Below are 24851 nucleotides of genomic sequence, written 5' to 3' on the forward strand. Positions count from 1 at the left end.
CATTTACTTTGCCCACAAAACTCTTTCCTCTTCCTAACTGCCCTGTTATTTGAGAGGACACCACCATCGAACTTCCAGTCACCCAGCCTGACAACTGAGGTGACATATTTGACCCATCACTTCCTTTCATCTCCCATTATCCAATCTGTTGCCATGTCCTATAGATTCTACCTTCACAATGTCTCCCATATACGTCTTCTTTTCCCTTAACACTGCCAATTCTCCAATGCAGGTCAACATTGCCAATACCCTGGTGGAGGTCCTCATCACCTTGAACCTCAATTATTACAATAGCCTTCTGGTTGGCCTTTCCTCCCTCTAGTCCATCCTCCACTCAGCTATCAAAGTCCTTCCTCAGGTGCAGGTTTAATCATGTCACCCCTGTATTCAACAGACTTCAGTGGCTCCCCATTGCCTCCAGGATCAGACATAAAATCCTGTTTGGCTTTGAAAGCTCTTCACAACCTAGTCCCTTCCTACTTTTCCATACTTCTAACACTTCATTACTGTCCACATACCCTGTGCTCTTGGCCTCCTTATTTCCCAATTCCACGTCTTTGCCCTGGCTGTTCCTCCTCAGCCCACCTCACCTCTGCCTCCTGGATTCTCCAGTTTCCTTCAAGTTTTAGCTAAAATTCCATTTTCTGCAAAAAGCCTCTCCCAATCCCCCTTAATGTTAGTGCCTTCCTTCTGCCTCCAATTTAAACTATACATTCAATATTTGAACAGTTGTTCTCATGTTATCTCCCCAATTAATCTGTTTCCTGGAGTGTGGTTGGGGGGAAGGGAGTTCATAGTTAAGGAGAAGGAGGAAGAATGTCAACTTTTTTTTGGTTTACAGAAGAGAGTAAAAAGAAACTGAGAAACAGAGACAAGCAAAATACAAAAATTATCACGTAAAATTTAAAATAATTAATAACAGTCGGTGGGTAATAAGAATATCTCAGTTTCATATAATCCTTTCTGTACTTCTTTCAATATGGGTGTTTGCTGTTGTTTCTTTAGTTCCCAATTAAAAAAGAGAATTTTTTTTTTTAAGTAAAGGCCAAGGAGTAGCTAGGTGTCGCAGTGAGTAAAGCGTCAGCCCCATAGTCAGGAGGACCCGAGTTCGGTTCCGGCCTCAGACACTTAACACCCACACCAAAAAAACTAGCTGTGTAACCTTGGGCAAGTTACTTAACCCCAACTGCCCTCCAAAAGGCAAAAAATATATAAAATAAAATAAATATAAAAATAAAAAGGCCAACATTAGAAATAGCAGCAGAACCAGGATAGTAGTATTTTTTGTTTTTGTTTTTCAAATCTAGGAGAAACCTGTGTATGTTTGAAAATGAACCATAGAGTCTGAATGCAGATCAAAGCATACTATTTGCTCTTTTTTTTGTTTGTTTCTTCTTTCTTGTGGTTCCTCCTAATGGTTCTAATTCTTCTTTATAACATGATTAATGTGAAAATTTTTTTTAAGAGTAGAGAAAAAACAGATGAAGAATGCTACAGAGATGGGGGACAAAGTAGAAAACAAAGTGGAAAACAAAGTCCTTAGGAAGCTGGAAGGGCTAGAGTAGAATAAAAGTTTAAATGGAATAGCTAGCCTTACAGGAGAGGCACTGCTTCTGAGACTAGAGGAAAGGATGAAAGGACAGCTACAGAAACAGCTTCGCACTACAGAGAGCCTCAGTTCCCGAAGTAAAGTAAAAGCTGAGGTCACCCTCTGAAAGTAAACAGGAAGAAGGAAAAACTTGAGTCTTTGGTAAAGAAAAGCTCAATACAACAGCTAAGGTGGCCCTCAAACCGGGGAATCAATAATAATGTAATAACAGTTCCCTTGTGCTTATTCAGTGCTTCATACTTGATAAAGGGTTTCACATCTACCCCTTTATCCTTAAAAGGTCCTAAGGGGAAATCCTTTAAAACGTACCTCACAGATGAGGAAAGTAAGACACAAAGAAGTTAACTGATTTGCAAGAATAGTTTGTCAGTGTCAAGGCCCAGCCCACAAAGAAGATTCAACTTCCAGTTTCTGCTCTTCCTACTAAACAACACTATCTGCCTTAATTGTAGTTTCTTTTTAAGATATGAAAAAATACATGCCCAAGTAAATGCATCAATCCAAGCCAACTTGGGATGCTTCAAACACTGCCCTGCACAGAAAATCTTTATCCTAACTACAAAGGTCCAGTAAATTCTCACATCACCACCAATACTATAGCAAAGATTCAACATGCTAAGAAGGTGTCAGCCACTAAAGTATTATCTTCATGAAGAGATGAGTTGTGAAAAACTGTTCTAAATTAGGTTGGGAGGGAAGAGCAAATCCAGACACATTTTAAATGTCCTATGGGCAGTTCACTGATTAAAGGACAATCAATTTCTGTAATGACTACATGTAACAACGCAAACATCATAAAATGGGGAGTTAGGAAATCTGAGTTCTAGACCAGGCTTTGTGAATAAAATAACCCTGGGCAAGTCACCCAACTGCTCTAAACTTCAGTTTCCTTATTTGCAAAATGAGGAGGTAAAACAAGACTTTGTCTAAGGTTCCTTCTAAATGTAAGAATATGATTCTTATAAACTAGATTCTATATAATACCACCATAAATAGAACTGCTACTTTATAAATTATAAACATCTTTCAGAACTCTTCTAAGGTTGTACAGCTATCTCATTTGACTGATTTTCCCATTGGTTAAATTCTGGAACCTCCATTTTGGGAAAAAGTCCCATCCCTCCTTCTCTCAACTTAGCCACCATATGCCTCAGCTGCCTTCTGACCTATGGGCAGGCCCCTTCTCCCACTGGTGAGTTCTGCCTGGAACCTCTATTCTGGGAAAAAGTCACAGACCAGCCAAACCTCTTCTCCAGATTTAGCTACCATGCCTCTACCTATACACGACCCCACCCCACAACCTGATTTTCAGCTTCCTTTTTGTATGTTGTCCTCCCCAATTACAATACCCCTAGCAATTGGCATAGTGCCTGGAACAAAGTTAAGTGCTTAACTAAATCCTTGCTGACCAATGACTAACTCCCCTTACCCAGTAAGGTAAGAAGAATAAGTATTCTGTCCTAATCTTCCTGATAAAGAAAGCAATGCTCCAAGAAGCAGTAAGTTTCCCAAGGCTGCATAGCTAGAAAGTGGCAAAATTAAGGTGAGAACGCAGGTCTTTTGACTCCAAATCTAGGGCTCTTTCCACTATACTATACTTTCTTTCATGAAAAAAAAATTTCCTTTTAATTCAGAAACAAACTATAAATTAGAAAGAGATAACAAGGAAGGAAAAAGGAGTCATTAAGAAAAATTTCAATAGTGAAGAAATATTTGAAAGTGATAACAGAAAAACAAAATTTATGTTACTTTAGAAAAAGTTCCTTGTTATAAAGATGGCTTTCTCATTGCATTCTAGACTATCAACATCTTTTTAGAGTCTGATTCAGTCAACTACTATGTTAAAACTCCCTCTAAGGCTTGGTGCTATCTGCAAATTTGATGAGCAGGTCATCTTAACTTTAATCCAAGAAAACATTAAAATATTAAACAGCACAAGGCCAATGATCCATTCCTGGGTACTCCACTAGGAAATGCCCCCTCCAGCAGCACGAGGGTAAAAATAGTTACACAAATGTTAGGACATGGCAAAACTGTTCCTTCCAATTATAAAATTAAATGCAATTGTAAGGTCACCCTGCATTTTACTGGTTCAACAGCTGCTACAGAAACACCAAAATTAAGTCCTATGTTATGGCAATAACAAGCAAAAGGCACATCTGAATTTAGGCTACTGATACAGAATTTTGAGTTACTTCTATGAAGAAGAGCAAATATATTATTTAAGTAAGATATCTAGCATTATCATTAATTAATATACAATGCTAAGAGGTTACAACCATTTATCTTTACTCACCCACAAGCAACATATTGTCCATTCCTAGACACAGCGATGCTTAATCCCCGCAAACACCCTTCATCAGTAAATTTGTTCAGGCACTTCCTGGTATTTACATCCCAAATGTAAACTTCACCATCCACTGAATGAAGGAACAAAAGGGGAGAAGTAACATTACAATTTTATCATCTCAAGGAAAAAAAAAACATCAGTCCTTGGAGCCACCCAGGAGTTACCAGGTAGGCATACAGTAAGCACTATATGCGGCAATCTGTGACACCTAAAGAAGACACTTTTCACTTCAAATTAAACCTAGATAAGGTGCAGCTAGGTGGCGCAGTGAATAGAGCACCGCCCTGGAGTCAAGAGAACCTGAGTTCAAATGTGACCTCAGAAACTTAACACTACCGGTAGCTGTGTGACCTTGGGCACGTCAGTTAACCCCAATTGCCCTGACATCCCCCCTCCAAAAAGAAAAAAAATTTAAACCTAGATTAATGATAAGAAAATAGCTGTTTCACACTGGATTACTAGCTTCAGATTTTTAGACAATAAATCAGGGCTTTAAATGACAAATTTAATTCCTACAAGTATGATAAGCATTTTTATTTTTTCCTAAATTTGACCCAAACCTAGTGAAATCCTCCTTCCTGCCTCAGGCCATCCTCCCCCCCAGGAATAGCTGCACTTCCCTTTCAGACTCAGTTCCTGCACCATTTCCATAAGGCATTCCCTGAAAATCCCTGTGGTAGATGCTCTCTACCAAGTCAAACTTTTCTAGAGCTTCTTGTTTTGCTTTTGTCCTTGTGATGGGGTACCTGGGGTCTAGGTCAAACCAACTTGTAAAACCAGTCTGTGAAGTTGTAACTGCTACTTGTCCTTTCCCACCCTTGAGCTCTGCCCCTTCTCCCTATCCCACACTCCACCTAGGCAACACCCTGTGACCCCTTTTGTCTCTCTTCATTTCTTCCTGGCCCACACCCTCCTTTGTCCTTGCCTTTTGTCTCTTTGACCTGGCCCAAATCTTATCTAAACTATCTATTCACATGCTCCTCTTGGTCAGCTCTGACCTTTGTCTATGCACTGAGGCCCCTCCCATCAGGTCAGCCCTGACAGTGGCAGCCCTACCCTTTAAAGGTAAAAGCATGCACCCCTCTCACTCGCAGGTCCCCTAAAGGATTCTTGCCCACTGTGATGGCATAATAATAAACTTTCTCAACTCTAACTCCAAGCAAGGCTGAGCTGAATTCTTTCCAGACACCCTTGCAGGTTTCCTGAACCTATTGGGATCCCGTCCCCCATCACAACCACTCTGGAGAACAATTTGGAACTATGCCCAAAGCTGTGAGACTGTACATACCCTTTGATCTAGCAATACCCCTTCTAGGTCTGTATCCCAAAGAGATCACAAAAATGCGGAAAGAACCCACATGTACAAAACTATTCATAGCAGTTCTTTTTGCAGTGGCAACTGAGGGGATGTCCATCAATTGAGGAATGGTTGAACAAGTTGTGGTATACAAATATAATGGAGTACTACTGTGCTAATAAGAAATGATAAGCAGGTAGATTTCAGAAATACCTGGACTTACATGAAATGATACTGAGTGAAGGGAGCAGAACCAGGAAAACATTGTACATAGTAACAACAATAGTTGATGACCAACTTTGAAAGACTTAGCTCTTCTCAGTAATACAATGATCTAAGACAATTCCAAAAGACTAGTGATGAAAAATGCTATCCATATCTAGAGAAAGAAATGTGGAGTTTGAATGCAGATCAAAGCATATTTTCTCTTCTTTTTCCCTCAGGATTTTTCCCTTTTGTTCTGATTCTTCTTTCACAACATAATTAATATGGAAGCATTTTCAATGACTGTGCATGTATATAGCCTATATCAGACTGCTTGGCATCTTGGGGAGGAAAGGAGGGAGAAAAAAAAATTTGTAACTCAAAATCTTATATAAGTAAATGCTGAAAACTATCTTTACATGTAATTGAAAAAAATTAAATACCCATAAGTGGGGGAAAATAAAGTATATGTTTCTATAAAATATATGTTCAGTAAGAGCTTGAAGTTCTACCTTTGTTTCTTTTAAAAAAAATTTTTTTAAAGGGAAATGAAGGCAAGAGAAGCATGATAAATATAATATCCTTTGACTATAAAATGATAGGCTAATGCAGGAATTTCCATGGATCCCAAGTTCAGAGGAGGCTAACAAGTTCATTTTAATGAGAAGGCTAAGGGTGAATCTGAGGACCACAAGGAAAAGAATACTGCTTCTTTAAAGCACCAAAGGAACAGAGAGAGGCCAGATAGTCACTGAGATGTTTGTAAAAGTAAGTTATATGGAAATACACAAAAGATGTAATATTTCTTCAACATGTGAGAACTCACTCCAGCAACAGAGTTCAACTGATCTATGACTCAGGATATGGGCTGTAGAGTGTTGTCTGAAGCTCATAAAACATCAAGTGATTTGCCTTCTAAGTATCAGAGGTGATATATGAACTCAAGTTTTTTTCTTAAAAGTAAAGTAAAAGGGTGGCCAGGTGGCACAATGAATAAGAGCCGGGCCCCAGCATCAGGGAGACCCGGGATCGGTTCCAGCCTCAGATACTTAACACCCACACAAAATAACTGGCCATGTAACCTTGAGCAAGTTACTTAACCCCAATTGCTTTAAAAAAAAAAATAAAGTAAAATAAAATAACAAAAAAGAATAATAAGAGCCCATTCCTACCACCCCAGGTCCATGACAGAAAAACCTAAGTAGTAACCATTTAACACTTTAAACTTACATTAAGCTAAATTAGAAACATGACTTTTTTTGCACTTATAACTTATATAACTATATCATTTGCTCCCAGCCTCCTTTAAACTATAGCAAAACAGGTGTGTTCTTTAAAGAGAGCCTCTCAGGGTCACAGAGCAGGAGGGTTTTGGAAGGTAATCAAAGACACATTATAAGGAAAAATCCCAAAATGCTTCATAAATCCCAGAAGCTTAGTTTGTCATAGATAACTCTTCCCCACATTCCAGGGGGTGGCAATGAAACAAAGACAGGCAGAGAGGGAAACAAAGTTGGCAAACTTTCAATCTTAGGGATGACCTAAACTCACTTATTTCCTTATAGAACACAGATTTTCAGGAAGAAGCAGCTGAGTAAAAAATTTGTCTTTCATTCATTCAGCTGTGTCCAACTCTTTGTGACCTGTACTATTTGGCCAGCTAATTATATCGCCTCTTTTCTTTATCTGAATATGAATTCCTAAATCCATAACACTTTACATTATTCAAAATGCTTTGGTATTTTTTGTATTGCATAAATTACTAGGTCTGTACAAGATTTTTTGGAAAAGACTAAGATCACTGGGCCTGAAATCAGGAAGACCTAAGCTCAAATCTGGTCTCAAGATACTTACTAGCTATGTGGCCCGGGGCAAGTCACTTAACCCTGTTTGCTTCAGTTTCCTCATTTATGAAATGAGCTGGAAAAGGAAACAGCAGACCACTCCAGTATCTTTAGCAAGTAACTTCAAATGGGGTCACGAGGAGTTAAAAAAGACTGAACAACAAGATCACATAAGGAATTTGGCAACAGTTAACTATGATAACCTCCCAACTCTCAAGTACAAAATAAGATCCCCTATGCACACCTTTCACTCACACCTGGAATTTCCCACCCTTGACCTTTAATTCCCAATCAGCCCTTTGTATTCAAACTGAGATAACTTTGCATTAAAATCAAGCAGTACTGGGCGGCCAGGTGGGGATGACCTGGGGCTCAGATACTTAGCACCACACCCAGAAATAACTTGGCCATGTACCTTGAGCAAGTTACTTAACCCCAATTGCTTTTAAAAAATAATAAATAAATAATGCAGTAGGTGCCCCACTGTTGGAATTGGATTAGGACAGGAACTCACTATAAATTATACTTTCTAATTCCCAAAGCATTTCTTTTAAAAACAAAAAACCTCATACATACTCAAAGAATCACCAATTTTGAAAAGCACTTCATTTGAACAAGACCTTTATACTGCTGAAGCAATATGGCATAGTGGATAAAGCAAAGTCTTTGAAACTAGGAAGACCTGAATTCAAATCCTGCCTCTGGCATATACTACATAACCAAAAACAAGTCACCAAAGCTTTAGGTGCCCTGGGAACTCAGGACAGTAAGTTACAAGGGAGCTTCCAATCTGCCACATCAGTGAAACCACAGTTCTAGCTAGAGAAGAAAATGCTCTAAGCTCTGTGCTTAAATCTCATATTAAAAGGACATTTCAATGAGCATATGCCAAGAAGATGGTGTCTAAAGAAAGCATTTGTTATACAGGACTTCTTGTTCAGACAGAGCTCAAGGTAGAGACAATAAGTTTATTAAGTTCTTAACACAATGCAAGCATGTAGAGATGCAAATAGCAAAATGAAACCATCCTTGTCCAGAAGGAACTGACATTCCATTAAGGCAGGGTTAGTACTCATTCCTGACAAGGTCACGAAGACACCCTTGTTAAGGGGCTGTTACACTGAAGTGGCCAAAGGAGAATAAGCAAGTTTTCAAAGAAATGCAGACTATCAACAACTGTATGAAAGAATGCTTAAAATTATTAAAAATAAAGAGAAATGGTAAATTGAAATAATGTTTCACCTTACAACAATCAGATTGGCAAAGATGACAAAAGATAAAAATGGCAAATGTGAGGACTTTGGGAAGAGGGGCACATTATTATACTGTTCATAGATCAGTAAATTGATCAAATCCTTATAGTGATACCATATACCATAGTTGGGAATATATATGAATTATACTAAGAAAGTCACTAAGCTGAACCCTTTGACCCAATGACACCAAGACTGGGCATCTTCTCAAGGTCAAAGACCCTTCTAAGGAAAGTTCTTAAATATAATATTTATAGCAAAATTTGTATACCAGCAAAAAATTGTGGAAAAAGACTAACTGTCCAACAAATGGAGAAAGGCTAATGAAACTGTGGTGTATAAATTAAGGGAATAGCACTACACTATAAGAAATGATGAATATAAAGGATTAAGAGAAATTGGGAAAGAATTTTATTACCAAAATAAGTACAACGTAACAATTTACACTAGGACCACATCAATGTGAAAAAACCCAATAATGAAAGAGGTCAGAACTCTGAATGCAATGATCAATCTTGACTCCAGAAAACAGTAACACATACATCCCTCCTCTTGGCAGAGGTGGTGGATTATAGAAATGGAATGAGGCAAATATTGTCATGAAAAATAATATATTTTTCATCTGTCAAGAACACACACATACACAATCTTCTTTCTTCTCTGAGTCTTACAGTTATTTCCCCCATTCTCCAAATCAAGAACTGTCAAAGGCAAATGAGGAAACCTAAGACAAAAAGCAACCAAGTCCCATGGTGCAATATACCATAGTAGGGACATGCCCTTTCTAAAGTTCAATCTCTCTCATAAATTAAGAAGATAAGAGTAATGTAAATCAACTAAGTCAGTGCAGTTTGGTCTCATTTACAACCCATTCAATATGGTCAAAATCCTTTTGAGTTATTTAAAGCACAGCGGCAGCAGGCTGCCTTCAAGAGGTTTCCTGAAAACAAAATGAACCATGCCAGCTCCTGAACCTCTAATGCAATATTAGTTCGAGGTGACACCATGCATGGAGAGAGGCTGCTAATAAAAATCCACTAATGCTCCCTCTACTCTCCAACTCTGCCTTGTTGAGGATCCAGACCCAGACTAGCTGGTGGAATACTTTTATCTTTTTTATTTCTATTAGAGCAGTTTTCCCACATTCAAATTTTTGATGAAGTGAAATTTAATTCCATTAAAACTGGAATGAGGACAAGTGGGAAGCTATTCAAGAAGGAAGACTAGGAAAAATGATGCTCAGGAGGACCATACATGAACAAAAGTGATGAGAGAAACGGTATATGAAAATGAGTGAAAATTATTAAAGTTTAGTTTTAAACCTCTTTGGGGGGGAGGGAGGCACATGGGGGAAGTAGAGAAAGGAACAGGTAGAGCCAAACAGTTGAAAAACTCTTCACTCCTCCCTCCTTCCAAACATCAATCAATCAAAATCAATACACATTTAATTAAGCACTTACTATGTTTATGTGGCAGGCACTATGCTAAGCACTGGAAATACAAAAAGGGGCAAGTGACAGTCCTCAAGGAGCCTACAATCTAATGGGGGAGACAACAAACAAATACACAGAAACAACTATACCCAGGATAAATAAGAAATATTTAACAGAGGGAAGGTACTAGAATTAGGAGTTGGGAAAGGCTTCCTGTAGAAAATGGGATTTTAGTTGGGATATAAAGGAAGCCAGTGAAGTCAGTAGGTAGAGATGAAGAGGGAGAGCATTCCAAGTATGGGGAACAGTCAAAGAAAATGCCCAGAGCCAAAGGATGGAGCTTTTCACTCAGGAAACAGTCAGGAGGTCAATGTTACCAGATGGAAGAGTACATGGCATAAGAAAGTTGTAAGACTGCAAAGGCAGAAGGGGGCTAGATTGTGAAGCGCTTTGAAGACAAGCAGAGGATTTTTTTTTAAATAAAAAGCAATTGGGGTTAAGTAACTTGCTCAAGGTTACACGCCCAGTTGTTTCTAGGTGTGGTGCCAAGTATCTGAGGCCCAGATTTGATCCCCAGGTCATCCTGACACTGGGGCTGGTGCTCTTGCTACCTGGCCACCCCTAAACAATTGGGGTTAAGTAAGTTGCTCAAGGTTACACAGCCAGGTGTTTCTGGGTGGATGCTAAGTGTCTGAGCCCGGATTCGATTCCCCAGATCATCCCAACACTGGGGCTGGTGCTCTTACTCACTGTGCTACCTGGCCGCCCCTGAGTAGAGGATTTTGTATTTGATCTTGGAAGCAACAGGGAAGCACTGGAGTTTACTGAGTAGGAAGTTCCATGATCAGAGCTGCACTTTATGGAATACCAGCAGATATTGCAATAGTCTGGGTGTAAGGTGATGAGGGCCTGCACTAGACTGGTGGCAGTGTTAGAGGAGAATAGGAAGAATATTCAAGAGATGTTGCAAATGTGAAATCCATAGGCCTTGGCAATACTCTAGATATCTTCAGGGGCAGGGCACACAGTAGGAAATTCCCAATGACTCCTAAGTTGTGAGCTTGAGGGGCTTCGAGGATGCTACTGTCCTCTACAGTAACAGGGAAGGTGGCTTGGAATAAGGGTAGTGTTGGAGTAAAGATAATAAGTCCTCTTTCGGATACATTGAGTTTAAGATGTCTGCTGGACATACAGTTCATCTCAGAAAGTCAGCTGGATATGCAAGCCTGGAGGCCAGCAGGAAGGTCAGGGCAGGACAGGTGTAGATTTGAGAATCATCAGCATACAGATGGTAATTAAATCCATGGGAGGTGAGATCACCAAGTATAGGAGTGAAGGAGGAGAGAGAAAAGAGGGAAGAGAAGGGGATAGGGAAGGGAGAATCCTGCAGTATACCTATGATTACAAGGAATGAACTAGATGAAGATCCAGTGAAGGATCCTGAGAAGAAGCTGTCAGATGGCTAGATTTCATCAGACATCTGCCAAAGAAAGCCTTGACATAAAAGAGGACAAGAATCTCTGTCCTAGTAGAAGTGCTGAAGTCTGACAGATATTTCCAAGCAAATACACAGTCTTTAAAAACAAGTTAGTACTACACTGACAGTATCCCTGGATTAAAATGAAATACCAACCCTCCTGAAAAAAGCAAGGACAAGCTCACATCTTTTCACAAGTTGCCAAATTCCACTGGCTGAGGACACCACATTAATGCTTCTGCTGTCAAAAGAAACCATCATAATAGGTTTAGAGATGCAACTGGCCTCACAGAATGACTCCCTACAATAACAAAAACCAGGACAGTCATTCCCTGAGCTCACATAAGCAAAAATATCCTTTTAAAAGGATATATAACAAATCATTCTTTGATGATACAGAGTTTGGCCTTTCAAAATGAAACCAAAAACTTTTAGTAAGTGATACTTGGTGATAAAGTGATTGAGCTTTGCACAGCTATATTTGGTGGCCCTCAATGAATAAACTCCTCCTCTTACTATGCAATGTCAGACCACTAGAGCTGCAAATACTTATTATGAAATAACTTCTACAAAATCCTTAGCGTTCCTGTTCCCTGGATAACTAACAAGTGCATTCTTCTTCACAAAGTTATACATTCCAGATTGTATTTTACTTCTTAACATGGCAATACAGAAGAAAGTACAAAATGTTAAAACAGGTTAAAAAGACAGCTATGATACAACATAATCATTTTATATTTCTTTCAAGAAGTCTAATACAACCTGCTTCTTACAATTCCTCTTAACAGTTGCTATTTATATAGCCTATATTCAACTATATAAATTACAGCAATATGGAATCTTGTCTTGTAAATAAGTTTTTGCATATCAAGTTTTTCCATAAAAATTAATATTTAACACCATAAGAATTCATTACTACTGCCTGGTAAAAAGGGTAAATGTGGAATAAACGAAGTTTTGAAGTTTAAAACTAGTTTTCATTCCATGGTTTGCCCATTCAACGCAAGAAATTAAAATTCAAGAAGAAATAAAATTTAGTTTTTAAAATATGAAGATTTTAATAAACACATCCATACCATTCTTTTAGTCATTAAACTTACCAGAGCTGGCATATATCTTTGTGCTATCTGATGAGAAAGCTGATGCTGCTGCTTTTCCATTTATTTTCACACTACCAATTAGCTCTTTCGTCTAAAAAATAAATAGGAATTAAACTGTTCAGGACCACATCACAGTCTTAAAAATAACCTTTCTATTTTCCAAGTTCTGTTTTTCTCTATTTTGAAGATTATCCTGCCTTAACAATTCAAGTTTCTTTAATGGCCTATGTTTCCTTATTTGAGACTCCATATTCAAGTCTAGAATAACCTAGGAATTTTCAGAGTTTCAGGTTGGGATACAAGACAAAAACAAGAATTAGCAATAAGTCACCTTCATTGAAAGTAGATGAAAATATCCTGAAGAACCATTTAAGAGCAAAAAGGATCCATCTGGTGATATTTCAAAATTTCTGACAAACTTCTCCTTTAAACCTTTAAAAAAAAAAAAGAACAAATGAATTCAATAGGGATTAATCATTTCAATCAAGCTCTCATCTATTAATTACTCAGAGCCTTTTTAAGCTCACAGGACACAATTGAAAAGGGTCAGCAATCTATATAGGGCTGCAAAAAAAGTATGCAGATGAGCTCTGTGAGCTACAAAGAATGCCTCCTAGGGGTTTTAAAAGCACAAGCTCACTCTGCTTACAGGGTCTGTCAGGAGACAGTTACGCGGCCTGCAAGGTGTGTCCCTGTCCTCTCCCCAAGACATTCTAGTCCTTCCAGGTACCACTTCGTGGCACACACTGTGCCAAATACTAGCCTGCTTAGGTAATAGTTCACATTTAAAGTTTATAAAGTACTTCCTGGAGAGGAGGAAAAATGCTGAAAGACTGTAACAGATCAGCCAGCATACCAAATGAATTAACACCCATGGGAATAGTAGCTAAAAAAATCTTGTGAGTAAAAAAGATTTGGGGATGCTAGGCAAAGGAGAACTGAACAAATGTATCTAAGGTCAAGGGAATGTAAAAGCAAACAAACACAAAAAAACAAACACTTCCACAAACTTGCCATGTGAAAACAGGAGGGCCAACATGATATAATTGCTAAGTACCATTAGATTTTTGGGAAAAATACTGACTGCCTATAGTGTCTGACCTTTTCTCAACTACAGTTCACTACAGACTGAGGAAGCAACACACAGAAGGAGCTGCTACTCCCCCAGGAGTCTGCACACAGGTGTGTCACAGGATCTAATCTGTTGCATCCCCTTATACTCTGAGACAGAAAATGGTACGTTATGGAGAAGTTACAGTCTTCAGTGGTTTATGACAGAGTCTGAGGAAAACAACCCACGTCCAAGGGTCAAGCCTTTTCTCAAGCCCTACAAACACTGTCCCAATAAATAAAAAGGGTTTCTAAGCAATAATTATCAGTCTTAACTCTGCACAAAATAAGCTTTCAATGACCCATGCTTTAACTGCCTTTGCTCAAGGGGAGATGGCTAAGGACTATCAGTAAAGGTCCCCTTCCCCCCATGCCACCCCAATTGGACTCTTTTTCAAAGACTTAAGTAGTTTTCCAAGTAAAATAAAAGTTGGTCCTACATTTTTGAAATTATTATTAAAATTAGTATTTTGAAATCAAGATACTAACCTCATAACTTAGTGCAACCCCAATAGAAGGTCATTAGATAATTTTTTGAATCAAGGAGAATCAAAACAAAAAGGAATGTATAGACCATTGTCCTTAATGAACATAAATGCAGAAGATTTAAATAAAATATTAGCAAAGAGGCTACAACAATATATCACAAAGATATGTGCTGTGATTAGATTGTATTTATACCAGGAATGCAGTCTTGGTTTAATATTTGGTTTATTTAATTTTTTAATTTATAATAAAAAATTATTTAATATTTGGTTTAATAAATAAGTTTTTTCTTTGGAAGTTTATTCATCACTCTGAAATTTGGTTATTTAAATTCTCTATTTCTCATTCTATTAATTTTGATATGTAAACATTCACTTAGTTCATTAAATTTTCAGTTTTAGGCACCAGAGGCAGCTGGTGATACAGGGGATAGAGTACTGGGTTCTAAGATCAAAAAGATCTGAGTCATTAGAAAATGCTTAGGAGCGGCTAGGTGGCGCAGTAAATAGAGCACCGGCCCTAGAGTCAGAAGAACCTGAGTTCAAATCCGGCCCCAGACACTCAGCACAAAACTAGTCATGTAACCTTGGGCAAGTCACTTAACCAAAATTGCCCTGCCTTCTCCCCTCCAAAAAGCAAAAAAAAAAGGGGGGGGGGGGGAAGAAAATGCTTAGTGTGTTGAGGCTCCACAGGTAGAATCCTCCACTGAGCAGGCTATGATGGAAACTGCATCAGTGAGAGTTCTTGTAGGTAAGAAGTCAAATAAGTAGAAGCGAGAGATAAATAACTACTGCAAAGAATAAGCAAGGATCTGAGAAAGGCACATCTAAGATAAAGACAAAATAGCAACGTGGCAGTATCAGGAACAAAGACAAAACATGAAAAGCACTAAACCTAGACCAGAGTCCAAGGAACCAACTCTCCAAACAGACTTAAGGCTGAGCAAAAGGTTTATTTGTTGGAATGAATACAGCAAATTTACTGACTTCTTTTTGAGCCCCAGGCTTTGGGGTAATCCTTATTTTCTGAATGTACTTCATCTACAGGCACTTTCTACCTGTTGTTGACATTTTCTACCTTGAAAAGTGTGCCCCTGGCAATCTCTTTGGTTCTGAGCTTTAGGGTGCTTTAAATGCACCATCATATCTGCAAAAATAATTTCTCAATAATACCTATGGCTATTCCCTCAATTTCTCTTGCTCATTTTACTGCTATAGTCAACATTTCTAGTAATTTGTCAAACAGAAGGGGTGACAAGGAATAGCCTTGTTTCAGCCCTTACTTTACTAGAAAGTATTCTAATTTGTCTCTGTTACATATAATGGTAGTTCTTTCTGGGTTTTGGATATATGTTTTTTTTTTGCATAACCAATTAAGTTTATAGTTGTCCAAATATTAAACCAAGACTGCATTCCTGGTAGAAGTACAATCTAATCACAGCACATAATCTTTGTGATATACTGTTTTAGCCTCTTTGCTAATATTTTATTTAAATCTTCTGCATTTATGTTCATTAAGGACAATGGTCTATAGATTCCTTTTTGTTTTGATTCTCCTTGATTTATATCTGTGTCACAGAACATATCTGGTGGAATTCCTTCTTTATTTTTGCAAACAATTTATACAATATTCAAATTCATCTTTGAATGCTGCAGAGAATTCACTCATGAATCCAGATGGTTCTGGAATTTTTTTCTTTGGAAGTTTATTTATCACTCTGAAATTTGGTTATTTAAATTCTCTATTTCTCATTCTATTAATTTTGATATGTAAACATTCACTTAGTTCATTAAATTTTCAGTTTTAGGCACCAGAGGCAGCTGGTGATACAGGGGTTAGAGTAGTGGGTCTAAGATCAGAAAGATCTGAGTTCAAATTTGTCCTTAGATACTCACTAGTGACCCTGGAGGAGTCATTTAGCCTGTTTGCCTAAGATTCTTGATATATAAAATAACAGCACCTACCTTTCAAAGTTTTTCTGAAGATTAAATGACATGATACATGCAAAAGCAGTCAGTGGCTTAGTGTGACTGACGCAAAGTAGGTGACATAAATGCTTATTTCCTTACTCCTTCCCTTAATGGCATATAGTTAGGCAAAATAGTTTCTATTAATATCCTTTTTTCTTCCTTTGTTCTAAATTCTTTTTTCATTTCTGAAATTAGTAATTTGATTTTCTTCTAATGGTTTTTTTGAAGGAAAAAAGCTACTAGCTTTCTTTCATATGGGTTTTTTATTTTCAATTTGGATTTCTATTTTGGTGTTTAAATGAGGTTTTTAAATTTGTTAGTTTTCTGGTATTTTCAGTCGAATTCCCAATTCACTGACCTGTTCTTTCACATTTTTGTTAATAAAAATATTTAGAGATATTTGTTCTTTGACCTACCAACTCTTTAGGGTTACATTATTTGGTCTGCAGTTTATTTTTATTACTTTTGTCAGTGATCCTTGATTTAATATAAGTTTCACTATAATAACTACAACTATTTCTCCTCTCCTCCTCTATTTTTATCTCTGAGAAGATTTCATTTTCTGAATAATAGAGTATTAGGTATCTTTCAAGAACTGAATAGAATACAATTCTACTATCATTATGAAAATAAAAACAAAACAACTCAAGTAATACTTGTCAGAAACCTAACTAGTAGAGGTAAAAATGAGAAGGTATGGGATACTAATGTATTAGCAAAAAATGTTTATCACAGAAAATATTAGAGATGGACAAGGGAGGGAAGAAAGAGGGAAATAAATTAGTTGAGGACATGAGGAAAAGGACTCCATATACTAGAAAAATACAACAGCATTGGATAATAGGCTAACAGTTACAATACAATCAGACCCAAATCAGATGACCTGGAAGGAGAGGCAGGAGAAGAATATCAGAGAAAGAGAAAGTGAAAAAAAGAGATTAGAACCATCCTTTCTAACACATGTATTTGTAGCATAAATAGCTAATATTTAATCATTATTTCCAGATGATATGATAGGGTACCTAGAAAATCCAACTACCACAACCAAAAAGTTAATGAAGACAATGAGTTGAACAAAATTGCAGAATTTAAAAAAAAAACCTGTAAAAACATCTGCTTTTTTACTTAACAATAAAATAAAGAGAAAGAAAATATAATTTTTAAAAGAAACCTCTTTTAGACTGACAACAGAAACTACCAACTATTAATATGAGATTTAAAATACTTAGGAATACAAAAAACTTATAAGGAAGACAACTCTGGAAACACAACAACCAAAACAAATGCAGACCTAAATAACTGACTAATTCAATTAATATGACAAGAAACTACAAAACTCTAAAAATTAAGTAGTGCATTTAATGCAATATCTTAACAAAATACTAAGATATTTCTTTATAAAACTGGACAAAACCACATTACCAGACTTTAAACATATTACAAAATGGTTATTATCAAAATCATCTAACATTGGATTTTTTAAAAAAAAAAGGATATTAGGTAAACCAGACATTCAAAACAAATGGATTTGTACTTGATAAATCTAAGCAAACTTGGGAAAAGATTCATCACAAAACAAACATACTTGGAAAAAAGGTTAGAATTTTGGTAGACAGATTTAGACATATCTTATGGTATATACCCCAGTGAATTGCAGCTTAGAAACCTTAAAAAAATCATTTTTAAAAATGAAAGAAGGGGCGGCTAGGTGGCGCAGTGAGTAAAGTGCCATCCCGGAGTCAGGAGGACCTGAGTTCGGTTCCGGCCTCAGACACTTAACACCCACACAAAAAAATTAGTAGCCGTGTAAACTTGGGCAAGTTACTTAACCCCAATTGCCCCCCAAAAAGAAAAAAAAATGAAAAATGAAAGAAAAAATAAAAATAAAATGAAAGAAAAGCAGATAAAGTATTCATCTCAATTCTGGAGGGGAAACAATGTCTTGATTCAGTAAATATCAAGAGTTACAATAATAACTGAATATACAATAATATCTACAACAACTGAAAATAAAATACTTCTAAACAATAAAAAAGGAAAACAAATTGAAAATAGCTATGGCAAAAAAGATAAAAACTTGACACTTACATACATAAGGAAATGTTAGAAAGTAGTAATAATAATTCCTAATACACAATCAACAAGTGGTCAAAGGATAGAGGCAATTTTCAAAAGAAGAAACATGGTGAATAATCATTTTTTTCACATCCCAAACCTAATACCCAAAGATGCAAATTAAAACAACTTTGGGATACTGCCTCATACCCACCAAATTTTCAAAGGTAAAAGCAACAAGTAGAAAAGTAGTAAAATTTTGGAGTAACTGCTACTCATTTACTGCTGGTGGAATTGCACATTTATAGAACTTTTTGGAGAACAAATGGGCAGTACAATGAAAAAGTCATAAAAGAAAAATGACACATTTTGACTCAATAATTTCATAGTTGGGGATACACAATAAGAATATTAAAATACTAGTTTTTAAAGGTTTTCATAGCACCATAATCATAAAGAACTGGATACAATCTAAATATCCAATGACAGAGGAATGATGAAATAAATGTCACAACATTTAATATGATCTAATGGTTAGATCTGTGATTTCATCAGTTACATACCTCATGGAACTCCTTAAGCAAATACCCAGCACTTATAAAGATGTATAAATTAATCTCAACATGTTGCCCTGGCTCAAAACACCTCTGTGTGTTGAGACATAACTTGATTCCAAAGTTTCCTGACTGTGAAGTCAGTAGTGATTCTCTATCCACTATGCACCTCTCATTAGTAAAATAGTCAAAAAACCAAATGGATTCAGACATGGTGCAAAATTGGAGTTAGTCACCAAGCAGTATACTTCAAACAACTGACAACACCAAGTTAACTACCCAGGATATTTTATGAAGCCTGAGGAACAGTGTTTACAAAGATTTTACCTAGATTCACACTAATCTCAAACAAACATGGCAACACTGTTCTCTAAAAACCTTACCCCTTACTTGATGCACAGGAATTACATTTCCACCCATCATGTCATATACATAAAGTATCTTGCTGAGATTGCTTGTGGCTAGCACTTCTTCTCCATTGGCACTGAAACGGGCCCGATAGACAGGAAACTGTTCTAAATAGATGCTCTGGATTTTAGGATTCATTTCTCCATCAACCTGTCAAGAAAGTACAGAATAATTCCTCTGGTTATTATGATGTCCTCACCTGTCCTCCTAAACACATGCAAAGTAATTCCTGTGCCATTACTACCATTCAGTCTCCATAAAAGTAAATGCATGCCTGAAACAGGGATATAGCATTATCCAATCCAGCAACCATAATAACTTGAGCAGAAGGGTGGAACTGCACTGATGAGATCTTAGCAGAAGAAGGACGTTCAGCATTCGCATTCAAGCAACTCTTCATCTGTGGAGGAGGAAAAAAAGATGACTATGATATGCTTAACACAATTATGCAGAAAAAAAAGCAGTGGCTAGCTAACTAAGACTATCTAATTTTCCAAGTGTAAATCCCTAGCACTGATTGTTTCACAAATAGTAAGAATTTAATGTTTACTGTATTGAATTATAAGGAGAAAGGCTTTGTATTTACTTCGAAGTAAAAAAAACATCTTTTGAGTGTAGACAGTAGCATAAGAGAAGACACAAGAGAAAAGAAATGAGACGTTGGATTCTAGACCTGGCTCTATTACCAGGTAGTAGCTGTGTGACCTAAGGCAAGTCATAACTGTTCTGGGCCTTGGTTTGCTCTTTTATAAATTCTGTCCATGTGTTGGGGGTAAGGGAAGACAAGGGACAAATAGTTAAGACAGCCTCTAACATTTTTGTATGAGTGGTAAAATTTGGTCTTTATCTTGGTGCTTCATCTTAATCCTACTCTTCTTCCTACCCCTACCATTCTTTTTTTATTGAGAGGAAAAGGAAGTTACTTAGTCACAAAGAGCTAAGAAAAAAAAAATCTAAGATTCCCAACTCTCAGGGTCCTAGACATTGCCAATACTTCCTAGCCAGATCCCTTTAAAATTACACAGCCTGGGGGCGGCTAGATGGGGCAGTGAATAGAGCACCAGCTCTGTAGTCAGGAGGACCCAGCCTCAGACACTTAACACATACAAAAAAATAGTCATGTGACCTTGGGCAAGTCACTTAATAACCCCAACTGCCCTCCAAAAAGCAAAAAATAAAATAAATTAAAATTACATAGCCTAATGTAGAAAAAGAAAATCCACAAATATTGGATGATATATATTATGTATGAAAATATAATAAAATTATATATGAAAATATGATACATATTTTATTTTAAGCATGTGTATGTATGTACATATAAACACACACATATACACGTGTTTATTTATATTTGTTTATACATATGTGTTTGTTTATTACTAGGCAGAAAGCCCATCCAACCCCAAAGATGGAGTGCTATCCTTTCTCTATACTCAGGAACTAGAATTAAGACTAACGTAACACGAACCTGCTCAGGATGCTAAGAACTTATAGTACCATAATGGATTAGTACAGAGAACATAAAAGCTCATTAAATCAATATTCACCCTCTTACCTGCAGGATTCCACGTGGTAAAGAGGCTGATGTGGATATAAAATTTCCCGTCCTTTTCAAGAGGTCATCTTCCTCATCACTTTCATCTAAAACAAACACAACAACCATAGGAAAAATATGTACAAATCACTAATAAAAAGAAAAATGCAAACTAAATCAACTGGGGTTCTAGTCTATACCTGGCAAAGACCAGAAAAAGGAGGGGAGAAAAACAATTGTCAAAGGGGCTATGTAACTACACTCACATCATTCCACAGTTGGTGGAGCTATGAATGGCAAATCATTCTGGAAAGCAATCTGGAGCTATACATAAAAAAGTTACTAAACTAAGAACCAGCAATACTAGGTATAAAAGGAAAGGATTCATATGCAAAATATTATTATCAGCATTTTTTGTGGTTGCAAAGAACTAAAGTGCGTGCCTGTCAGGAATGGCTGAATAAATTATGATATATAAAAATAGTGGAATATTACTGAAATATAAAAAGTGATAAAAGGAAAAAATTCAGAGAAACATGGGCAGAATTACATGAACTGATGCTAAGTGAAATGCACAGAACCAGGAAAATTATATATAATTGTCTATACTATTGTAAAGGAAAACAACAGAGTTAAAGAACTCTGATCAATGCAGTGTTTAACAATAAACTACAGAAGATTCACGATGAATCATGCTGTCTCTTAGGGAAGGTGGAGGACTACAGAAAAGTGCAAAACTTGACAGGTTTTCAGACTCAGGCACTGTGTGATTTTTCTACAAGGAAGGGGGTAGAGATATCAAAAAAAGACAAAAAGGTGTTAATGAATAACTTTTTAAATAAATAAGAGAAAGAAGGAAGTTCAAAAGAAGACAAGCAAAGATAAGTTTTAGTACTATTGTCTTAAATACTTTAAAAAAAAATAAGCTATGTGGTAAAAGATTCATGGTTTCCATATAATCCTTTATCCTGTTCTCTGCATGTAGAAATATGCATGTTTATTAATGTTTATCACACATAAGAAAGAGTTCAATAAGGAAAGGAAATTTGGGGGGAAAATAAATCAAACAAGTACCACAGGTGATTTTTTTTCCCCAAGGAGTAATACTTGCCTGTAACAACGCCAAATTTCTGTATTTCTCTTTTTATTTTTTTGTCTTTATTAATTTGTTTGCTTTTAGTTTACAAGATTCAGTTCCACAATCCCATGAGTCTCAAATTTTCTCACCCTTCCTCTCCTCCCTCCTGTTTCTCTCCTTTTTAAAAAACTAAAATGGGGGTAGAGTTAAAAGTTAAAAAAAAAAAGACATGTCTTTTTTTAGTCAAGACTAACACTGAATTCTTACACTTCCGAATGAGAGAATCAAGATTCAAGAAAATCATGGAAGAAAAGGATAAATTAATATAACCAGATTACCTGTGTCTCCATTACATTTGAGGTCCTCCCAACCCTTAGGTTTAAAAAAAATTCACTGCATAACTACAAAATGAAGGCACATGCACTTGAAAGTTATTTATATTTAAAAACAAACAAAAAAAAAGAATTTAGTTAATCGTATGCTTGATCAAGCAAGTCAACAGCACACTGTGCCTTCTACAAGTATTTTTTTTTAATTAAAATATAATACTGGGGGGTGGCCAGGTAGCACAGCAAGTAAGAGCACCAGCTCCAGTGTCTGGATGACTTGGATATCAAATCCGGGCTCAGATACTCAGTACCACACCCAGAAATAACTGGCCGTGTAACCTTGAGCAAGTTACTTAACCCCGATTGCTTAAAAAAAAAAATAAAAAAAAAATAAAAAATAAAAAAAAAAATATATATATATATACATATATATATATAATACTGGGCTTCATGAATAAATAGCCCAGGATACTGAACAAGAGAAACAACAATTACCTTCTGAATGTATCTTCTTCCTGCTAATCTCTGCCCAGGAAGGTATTCCACCCATTGCATGCTGAAATCTAAAAAGAATAATAACAGGTACATTTTCTTAGTAATTACTTTGATTTTTTTATGCTTACTGGCAAACAGAACATGGACTTACCATGGTATAAGAATTACCACGAACTATTCCAAGAATTTATAACAAAAATGGCTATCATTTTTATATGATATCTCATATAATATCATCAGCATATATCATATTATATAATTTAGAGCTGGAAAGTGACCTTAGAAGCTAGTGAGTCAAATCCTCTAATTTTATATAAAGGAAAAGAAACCATAAAGATAAAGCAATTTGCCAAAGATCACACTGCTAGTCAAAAGGAATGCCAGGATTTAAAGTGAAATCTTATTTCTAAATTCACTGCCATTTCTAGACATGTGGCTTCTTTTCTTGCTCCTATTCTAACAAAATATGAAACCTCTATGGCTCACTCCTTCCTCACCCTAAAAAAACCTTGAATTCTATGAAATACACCTATTAACTCTTTACTGTTCAATAATATACTAGTCTACTATTTTTCCTTATTAGTTCATGTCAAAACATCTAAGACTGCAGGAATTAACATCTTCTGCACAGCATCATATCAAATATAAAGCTGGAAAGGACTTTTAGTGCAGAGAAGCCTTTGGAAGATGATAGACTACATATCAAACACTATGCCATTTAGAAAAGTAACCCATCAGGGTTCTGTTCCCACTTCTGTTTTCCAATCTAAACATTGTATTAAGACAACTTGGGATTTTTTTTTTTTTTACTAATTTGATAACTTTATTTCCATATAAACAGTTCTCTCTGCAGTCCTGTGCATGTTATTTTATGCATTAAAAAAAATTGTTCTGCGAAGGGATCCACAGGCTTCACCAGATTGCTCGAAAGGTTTGTGACACAAAAAAGGGTGTTAAAAAAAGGTATCCTGCCTTGATAAATGACAAACCATAATGAAGAATATGTTTGAATTTCACAGGTCTTTCATGATAGCCTAAGCTTAACATATCTTTTCCTATTTTGGTAATGGTAATCAAGGAATGAGATGTTAATTCAAAAAATTATCATTCCTCAAAATGCAAGTAATAAATGCAACACATTTGTTTGCTAATTATTCTTCTTCACCGAAACATCCAACTTAAGTCACTTTCTAAACTATAGAACAAAAAGAAAACATTTACTTTATGAACCTAGAGAAGGATACTCCAATCTAACAATTTCATTGGTTCACAGCAGCAAGTACCAAGAAACAGTACTTTACTTATTCCTACAGTTGTGACAGTGGAAACATCAATCATCTAAAATGTCATTTATGATATTGGTTCCTGAAAGTTTTTTCTCTCTGCATGCCTGTTTCTCAGGGTATCTAACTCTCCAACTAGGTTCTCTATTGCTTTTTTTTTTTATTTTTCAAATGCTTTATTAAGTTCTGATTTACATCATTCATTTCAGCCAGATTCTGAGTTACAAATTTTCTCCCTGTTTTTCCCCTACACACCACCCCAAAATAGCAGTCCCACAGGATATCCCCTCCTCCAATCTGCTCTCTCCCATATCTTCTCCCATACCCCCTTCAACTTTTCCAGTAGGGCATGGTGGATCTCTGTGCCCCAGTGCCTGTATATCTTATTTCCCAATTACATGTAAAATAGTATTAATAATAGTATTTATATATATAATATATATATTTTTTTAACATTTGATTTTAAAACTTCGAATTCCAGATTCATTCCCTTCCTCCCTTGTCTCCCACCCTTACTGGGAAGATAATCAGTTCAGTATAGGTTGTACATGTGTGGCTAATGCAAAATAATAACACAGTAGATACATATTGTAAAAGACTGACTATATATCCCTCCCTCCTATCCCACCTCCCACTTGTTCTATTCTCTACTTTGATCCCATCCCTTTTCAAAAGTGGGTGCTTCCAACTTCCCTTCCCCCCTCCCAGCCTGCCCTCCCTTCCATCATCCCTCCTCTCATCCCCTTCCCCCCTACTCTCCTGGAGGGTGAGATACCCTATTTAGTGTGTATTTCATTCCCTCCCTGAGCCAAATTCAATGAAAATAAGGTTGACCCATTCCCTTTTGCCTTACTATTTTTCCCCTCCATTGTAACCATTTTCCCTTGCCTCTTCTATATGAGATACTTTACCCCATTCTGTCTCTCCCCATCTCCTCTCATTATATTCCTCTCTCACCTCTTAATTTCACCTTTTAAGT

The 24851-nt window shown here is 36.5% G+C and overlaps 1 protein-coding gene across 1 annotated transcript in view; it reads right to left on the reverse strand.

Annotated features, from left to right (window-relative positions):
* The window catches only part of UTP18 (UTP18 small subunit processome component), a 44903-nt gene that overhangs the window by 13069 nt on the left and 6983 nt on the right, over nt 1-24851 (reverse strand). The window contains exons 4-10 of the mRNA XM_069067502.1: nt 22590-22657; nt 20709-20794; nt 19425-19550; nt 19126-19300; nt 12899-12999; nt 12568-12658; nt 3906-4029 (exon numbers count right to left, since the gene is read on the reverse strand). Of these exons, the coding sequence (XP_068923603.1) occupies nt 3906-4029; nt 12568-12658; nt 12899-12999; nt 19126-19300; nt 19425-19550; nt 20709-20794; nt 22590-22657 (771 nt within the window). The remainder of the gene's footprint in view (nt 1-3905; nt 4030-12567; nt 12659-12898; nt 13000-19125; nt 19301-19424; nt 19551-20708; nt 20795-22589; nt 22658-24851) is intronic.

This window comes from Petaurus breviceps, unplaced genomic scaffold, assembly GCF_028583685.1.
Source record: "Petaurus breviceps papuanus isolate PSGF00001 unplaced genomic scaffold, PetGlider_PUasm1.0 90750, whole genome shotgun sequence".
Classification (NCBI taxonomy): domain Eukaryota; kingdom Metazoa; phylum Chordata; class Mammalia; order Diprotodontia; family Petauridae; genus Petaurus; species Petaurus breviceps.